The sequence below is a fragment of the Budorcas taxicolor genome, chromosome 25 (assembly GCF_023091745.1).
Source record: "Budorcas taxicolor isolate Tak-1 chromosome 25, Takin1.1, whole genome shotgun sequence".
Classification (NCBI taxonomy): Eukaryota; Metazoa; Chordata; class Mammalia; order Artiodactyla; family Bovidae; genus Budorcas; species Budorcas taxicolor.
Window position 1 is genome coordinate 45187455 of NC_068934.1, and position 7975 is coordinate 45195429.

Sequence of the window (7975 nt, forward strand, 5' to 3'; positions counted from 1 at the left end):
CCAGACTGAGTCATCCCTAGAGAGAAACCCTGGCTGTGGCCTATCCTACAGAGGCCAAGAAAGATCCTTCCCCGCCCCCATCCCTGCCCCAGACGAACTCGACCCTTGGCAAATAGGAGGGGGAATTTGCGTACCGCTCAGCTCTTCTCCATTCCCTTACCTCCTTAGAAAAATCGTTGTCAGACCAGCACACTCCCTCCCAGCCCCCCCTGTCCTCTTCACACTCTCCTGCCGGGGACTTCAGACAGCCTCAACCCTAGCCCTGGCCCTTCAGGAGAATACACTCGGACACCTGGGTCCCTGCACCCCCTTTCAGGCCTTCCTAAAGCAGCGCCTGCCCCTGGGCTGAGCTGCTGCCAGCAGTGGCCCCCCTCCGCAGCCTCCGTTTCCCCCCTCCCCCCCCGGCACCCCTCCCGCTCTCGCTCTACGTCACGGGATGACGTCGGAAGCCTGGGAGGGAGGAGGAGCGCGCTCCCCCCTACCTCAGCCAGCCGCTCCCGCTGCAGCTTGCTTAGCCCAGCCTCCCGCCCCCCCTTTCTCTAAAGCGAGCCCCCCACGCCTGACGGGAGCTATATAAGGCGGAACCAGGCAGGCGAAAGGGGCAGCGCAACCGAGCGGAGCCCAGGAGAGGAGAGACAGAGAGAGAAGGAGCCTGAGCGAGAGACGGGAAAGCAAGGAGGAGGAAGCCACCGGTGCGTCGGGACAGAAACGCAGGTGTTCGGAGAGCCCGAGCTGGAGCTCCGCAGCCGCTAGACATGTACCGCTCCACCAAGGGCGCCTCCAAGGCGCGCCGCGACCAGATCAACGCTGAGATCCGGAACCTCAAGGAGCTGCTGCCGCTGGCCGAAGCGGACAAGGTCCGGCTGTCCTACCTGCACATTATGAGTCTTGCCTGCATCTACACTCGCAAGGGAGTCTTCTTTGCTGGAGGTGAGCAAACCGGGGCTGAGACTCGAGCTGGGAAGCCTCAGAGAGAAGGAAGCTGAGGGAACCCGCTGGGACTGCCGCGGGTCTAGGGAAGCGTGTCTGCGATCTGAGGGTGAGAAAGAACTTGGAGAACTCAGGACTTCCTACTTTGCCTCCTGAGTTCTGTCCAAACCTCACCTTAGTACTGAATAAATGTTAGAGAGCCTGGATAGTGTCCCTAGAGCCAGACTTACGGGAGCAGGAGAGCCAGGACAGAACGGTCCCAGTCCTCACCGGCGCGGAAGCGCTCCGGGAGCCAGGGGAGGGGAGCTTGGGAAGTTGCAGGGACGGAGCCAAAGCCTGGGGAAGCACACCCTCTGCTCGCTATCGTGGATGGGCTCATCTGCAGCCGGTGAAGCGCTGTCCACGGTGCTGACAGCATCACCGGGTTGCAAGGCTCTGCCCGCGGTGCTGAACGTTTGGTCGGCGTTAGAGCGCTGTCCGTGGTCCTGAAACACAGACCCGCCAAACCCTCAGCCCCGACTTGAAAGTCGAAGGGCTCGCTAGCTGGAGAGATCCAGCAACAGGTTCCCCGGGCAAGAGCTGTGGGCAGTAGGTCAACAGGTGTGTGCAGAAGCAGGTCCATGAGAAACTCGATCCAAAAGTCTCTCACTTCTGTTTTGCTTCCTAGTGTTACTCCCGATTCACTCTGTCTTCTCACTCTTCAGGCACTCCTCTGGCGGGCTCCACAGGGCTTCTCTCAGCTCAAGAGCTTGAAGACATAGTGGCGGCACTACCTGGATTTCTGCTTGTGTTCACAGCAGAGGGGAAGCTGCTATATCTGTCTGAGAGTGTGAGCGAGCATCTGGGCCACTCCATGGTGAGTGCTGAGGATCCTTTCAGCTTGGACTGCAGTGCAGATGGGGACACGATGAGTTTCCCCGTCCTGAGAGTCTGAGGATTACTGGGGAGGGGGAGTTTTACCCTACAAGATGCTCTATGCCAAAGATTGGCTTTTGTTGCCTTCACTAATGGTCATCTCTCCTTTAACTTTCTCCAGGTGGACCTTGTTGCCCAGGGTGACAGTATCTATGACATCATTGATCCAGCTGACCACCTAACTGTGCGCCAGCAACTTGCCCTGCCCTCTGCCCTGGATACTGGTGAGAACACCCTTCTTTCTCAATTCAATATCCGTCCTGCTGCCCTGCTCCTTCCCATTTTTCTCTCTCAGCCGTTCACCTCCTCACTAGTTTTTCTTTCACTCACCCAGATCGCCTCTTCCGCTGTCGCTTCAACACCTCCAAGTCCCTCAGGCGCCAGAGTGCAGGCAACAAACTGGTGCTTATTCGAGGTCGATTCCACGCTCACCCACCTGGGGCCTACTGGGCAGGAAATCCTGTGTTCACAGCTTTCTGTGCTCCACTGGAGACAAGACCCCGCCCCGGCCCTGGCCCTGGCCCTGGTCCTGGCCCAGCCTCACTCTTCCTTGCCATGTTCCAGAGTCGTCATGCTAAGGACCTGGCCCTTCTGGATATCTCAGAGAGGTAAGCCCAGAGTATTCAGGCCCCAGAAGAAAAGCAGGTCAGAATGAGGGGACCCTAGCTTCTGGAGTCAGGGGCAGGGAGAATTAAATCTAAGGGTGTAGAAGACCTGGGAATGGGGGAGGGAGATGCCTGAGTATCAAGCAGGGAAAACAGAAAGCTGATCTCATCCTTTTCACCTTCCCAGTGTCCTAATCTACCTGGGCTTTGAGCGCAGTGAGCTGCTCTGTAAATCATGGTATGGATTGCTACACCCTGAGGACCTGGGCCACGCTTCTGCTCAACACTACCGCTTGTGTGAGTGTCCAGAGAGGCTGAGAAAAAGGCAGGGAGTGGGGAAGGGCATGGGAAATCTGACCAAGAAGGGCTGTGACCAAGATTGAAGTTGGGGGGATACCAGAGGCTCACAGTTTTGAATGCCATAGGCTGAGCATTACAATAAGGAGTCAAGGTGAGAATAGAATCAGAACTAGGGGACTCTGAGTGGTGAGGTCAAAATGGGGAGTTGAATGGTGCAGGTGAGGGCAGTCAGAAAAGAAGGTGTTATGGATACCCTAATTCAGTGGAGAAGCCAGTCAGCAAGTGGGGAGCTTGGGTGGTGCTGTCTGATGGTTGTTCTAACTCTGCATCTCTTCTTTCCCCTCAGTGGCTGAAAGTGGAGATATTCAGGCAGAGATGGTGGTGAGACTGCTGGCTAAGCCTGGAGGCTGGGCATGGATTTACTGCCTTTTATATTCAGAAGGTCCAGAGGGCCCCATTACTGCCAATAACTACCCAATCAGGTGAGCTGCAAGGCAGGGTCTTGGGAGGCAGCCAAGGTGGAGGAAGAGATACAAATCAGAGAACTCTGGGAATGGACACCAGACCCTTACCAGCTGCCTCTTCTTTCCTCTCCAGTGACATGGAAGCCTGGAGCCTCCGCCAGCAGTTGAACTCTGAAGAAACCCAGGCAGCCTATGTCCTGGGCACCCCGACCATGTTGCCCTCATTCCCGGAGAACATCCTCTCCCAGGAGCAGTGCTCCAGCCCTAATCCACTCTTCACCATGGGGCCTCCCAGAAGCACCAGTTTCCCCAGTGCTCCTGAGCTAGGTGCTGTCTCAACATCAGAAGAGCTTCCCCGAGCACCCAAAGACCTTGGCTTCAGTTACCTGACATTCCCATCAGGCCCTCAGCCTTCTCTTCAAGCAGACCTGAGCAAGGACCTCGTGTGCACGCCACCCTACACGCCCCACCAGCCAGGAGGCTGTGCCTTCCTCTTCAGCCTCCATGAGCCCTTCCAGACCCACATGCCCGGTCCATCCACCTCTCTACAAGAACAGCTGACTCCAAGCACCGTGACTTTCTCTGATCAGTTGACGCCCAACAGTGCAACTTTCCCAGATCCACTGACTAGCCCACTACAAGGACAACTGACTGAAACCTCAGCCAGAAGCTATGAAGATCCTTGCACCTCCACCTTCCCAGACCAGCTGCTTCCCAGCACTGCCACCTTCCCAGAGCCTTTGAGCAGCCCTGCCCAGGAGCAGCTAACTTCTCCCAGCACATCATTCCAAGCACACCTGAACAGCCCCAGGCAAACTTTCCCAGAACAACTGAGCCCCAATTCCAGCAAGACTTACTTCGCCCAGGAGGGATGCAGTTTTCTCTATGAGAAGTTGCCCCCAAGTCCTAGCAGCCCTGGTAATGGGGATTGCACACTCTTGGCCCTAGCCCAGCTCCGGGGTCCCCTCTCTGTGGATGTGCCCCTGGTGCCCGAAGGCCTGCTTACACCTGAGGCCTCACCAGTCAAGCAGAGTTTTTTCCACTATTCTGAGAAGGAGCAGAGTGAGATAGACCGTCTCATTCAGCAGATCAGCCAGTTGGCTCAGGGCATGGACCGACCCTTCTCGGCTGAGGCTGGCACGGGTGGGCTGGAACCACTTGGGGGGCTGGAGCCCCTGGACTCTAACCTTTCCCTGTCGGGGGCTGGTCCCCCTGTGCTCAGCCTGGAACTGAAACCCTGGAAATGCCAGGATCTGGATTTCCTGACTGACCCTGATCTGTTCCTGGAAGAGACGCCCGTGGAAGACATCTTCATGGACCTCTCTACCCCAGACCCCAATGGGGAATGGGAGTCTGAGGATCCCGAGGCAGCGGTCCCTGGAGGGGCCTCATCGCCTTGCAACAACCTGTCCCCAGAAGACCGCAGCTTCCTGGAGGACCTGGCCACATATGAAACCGCCTTTGAGACAGGTGTCTCAGCATTCCCCTACGATGGGTTTACTGATGAGTTGCATCAACTCCAGAGCCAAGTTCAAGACAGCTTCCATAAAGGTGAGTCCAGCCAAAATGTTCAAGAGCTCAAGTTCCTGTCTTTCCAACAAGGCGCTGGGTGGAGCTAGACAAGTAAATTCCCCTCTCTGCACCTCAGTTTTATTAGATATTTATTATTCTAGTTGTTAGGATAACTTCACTTGCTGTGTAGAGCAAGTACTAATGGAAAATAATATGGAAGTTCTGGATAAGTAGGTCTTGAGGGCAGAGGTTAGGGTGTGGGATAAAATAGAAAAGAATCTTGAATAATAGTTGGTGCTTCCTAACTCTATGAGGGACCTAGGTCTGCTATTCCAACCCATTTTACAAATGAAGATAATCAAGGTCCCAGAGTTAAAGAAACTTGCTTAGGGTTACACAACAAATTGATGGAAGAAGGATTAGAACTCTTCCTAGCATTCTTTGTCCCCTAAAGGGAATACAGAGTGAGACTTGAGAGGAGTTTGAGAAAGACAATGAGACTCAGCCCTTGGCCCCATGAGAGAGTCCTTGCTATGGCTCCATCCTTTCCAAACAACAGCCATAGTTTCACTCCATTCATCCAAACTGCTCCTTTATCTGCTGAGCCCCTGGGGATCAGTCATGGGACCAACATATTTGAAGCGCATCCCATGTGCCAATAGTACATCACACCCTCATCCTATCTCTCCTAATAAGCCTAACTGACTGTACGTCTCTCTCTCTCTGCAGATGGAAGTGGAGGGGAACCAACGTTTTGAATAAGTCTGTGACTTAACGTCGTCAAGTATGGCATATTGTCATCAAGACGTGGAGCCGTTCTCCACCCCCCCGGGATTGTTGGGGGGATTCTGGGGGCCAGAGGGGGATAGATCTGATTCCCCAGGCCCTGCAGGATTTGGGGGGGGGAGGTGGGAGGACAAGGGAGGGGAGCTTCTTTTTAAAATTTAGAGACATCAAACGATCCCAGTTTCCATTTCAATCTGTATTCACTCGTAGTGAGTTTCCTTGAATGGGATTTCAAGCGGAGAATGGGGGAATCTCACTTCCCCCGCCCCGCGCTGCCCCATGGGCCTGGGCCAGTTCTCCACTCCTGGGGGCCAAGTCACCCCTGGGTCTTGGTGGGGGAAAGGCAGTGCCCATCCGGGCCAGCCTGTGCCCTGAGGGGCTCTTGACACCCACGTAGAATTCTCTACACACCAGTAACGGGATTTCAATTCCGATGGACTCTGCCGCCCTGGCGGCCCTTCTTGTGACTTTTGCGCCCCGCGCCTGGGGTGGGGGGCGCGAAGAGACGCTACGTTCCTTTCCGATGGAGGAAGGCAGACCTGCCGCCGTCACACGTGTGCTTGCACGAGTGCGTGTACCTGGTGCGGGACTCACCCGGCTGCCCGACTGCCTGGGCCTGCCCAGGTGGCCACCTCGTGGTGCTGCGGTGACTTTGTAGCCAACTTTATAATAAAGTCCAGTTTGCCTTTTTGGTACCCCTGGTGTCGAGCTCTTCTGTGAAAGGGGTAGGGTGGGGATTCAAGAAGGTTGAAAGGCCCCGACAGGAGCCTAGGGGTCAGGAGGGAAACTTTAGATGCGCTGACAGCCCTGGCATTTCTTTGTTCACTCATGTATTCATTCATTCATTTGCTCATTCATTCACGCAACACCTAAGTGTTCTACGTGTGGTCCACCCTGTGCTAAGAGCTGGGAGCAGAAACAGATGCTACGTCTGAGCTTCAAGATGCTTTGGCGTCCAGTGCTAGAGGGTATTGGAGTCTTGTCTCTGGTCCAGACTTCCAGTCCTCCCAGTGCGGGAAGGCGCAGAAAGGTCTGGGGTGGGTAGGGGATCCAGCTAGGCATTTTCCTGGATGTGAGTGTGAAGTTTCAGTACGTGAGTTTCTTTCTTCAGCCTGGCCCTACAGGCAAGCAAGTTCCCTGGATTTAAAGCCCCAGATCTTCTCATTGGAGATGGTAACCTCTCCACCTCTCCACAAGCCCTGCATGCAGCTTTCAGCTGACACTTTTATATCACTTATTCACTACAATAAAGCCTCTGGACAGGTGTATTACATTGATGGAGAAATTGAGGATCAGAGGTAAAAGGGGATTTGCCCCCACAGGTAGTGAGAGGCACAGGTGGGCGACATCTCCACGTCATCTGTGTCCAAGCCCTGGCCTGTCCCCTCTGCCCCCAGAGCCCATGAATCATCATCTCAAATCATCCATCCCAGATTCCCTGAGAAGGGCAGGCTTAGGTGGGAGCAGGGGCCTCTTCCCCTCCAGCTCTGGGAGCTAGAGCAGACCCTGAACTCCTGAGCAGAATATAACTTAGTCAAGACAAAAGGTTTCCAAAAACACTGTCTTCATCCAAGCTTGAGGGTCAACAACCACAGAGTATGGTGGGGGCAGGAATGAAAATTAAGACAGAAAGACCTGGATTCAAATCCCACCTCCACCAACTATTTGCCAAGTGTGATCTGAGCCTCAGCTTCTTTGAAGGTGAAATGGAGTTAAAGAAAACATCCCTGACCTCCCAAAGATGCTCCCAAAGATGGGGCCTCCTATAAGGTGAGGAGTACGGAAAGGTCTAAGTTATTAAAGTGAATTAGAAGCCAATGTGACTGAAAAGGCTCACAAGTTACTTTCTCAAGGTGGGGAAGGCCCCCACCCCAAACAAGTGAAATACACAGGCTAGATTCCAGGAACTGAGAGCTCAACACTGAGAATTCTGCAAACCTCCTCTTACTCCAAACCCTCCAGCTCTGAGGCCATGCACTTCAGAGGTCCTATGGGAAGAAAGACATTCCAGGGATGGTTTTTCCAGTAATCAAGTATGGATGTGAGAGTTGGACTATAAAGACAGCTGAGCGCTAAAGAATTGATGCTTTTGAACTGTGGTGTTGGAGAAGACTCTTGAGAGTTCCTCGGACAGCAAAGAGATCCAACCAGTCCATCCTAAAGGAAATCAGTCTTGAATATTCATTGGAAGGACTGATGCTGAAGCTGAAACTCCGATACTTTAGACACCTGATTCAAAGAACTCACTCATTAGAAAAGACCCCGATGCTGGGAAAGATTGAAGGCAGGAGGAGAAGGGGACATAGAGGATGAGACGGTTGAATGGCATCGCTGACTCAATGGACGTGAGTTTGAGTAAACTCTGGGAGTTAGCCATGGACAGGAAGGCCTGGCGTGCTGCAGTCCATGGGGTCACAAAGAGTCAGACACAACTGAGCGACTGAACTGAACTGATGACTTTTT

At 54.0% G+C, this 7975-nt stretch overlaps 1 protein-coding gene across 1 annotated transcript; it reads left to right on the forward strand.

Moving 5' to 3' along the window:
• Positions 1 to 755: 755 nt before the first annotated feature.
• Positions 756 to 5484, forward strand: NPAS4 (neuronal PAS domain protein 4). Its single transcript, XM_052662501.1, has 8 exons — positions 756 to 930; positions 1635 to 1786; positions 1967 to 2069; positions 2180 to 2453; positions 2638 to 2747; positions 3097 to 3232; positions 3348 to 4765; positions 5456 to 5484. Exons 1-8 carry the CDS (start codon positions 756 to 758, stop codon positions 5482 to 5484), a joined length of 2397 nt encoding a protein of 798 aa, XP_052518461.1.
• The last annotated feature ends 2491 nt before the right edge of the window (positions 5485 to 7975 follow it).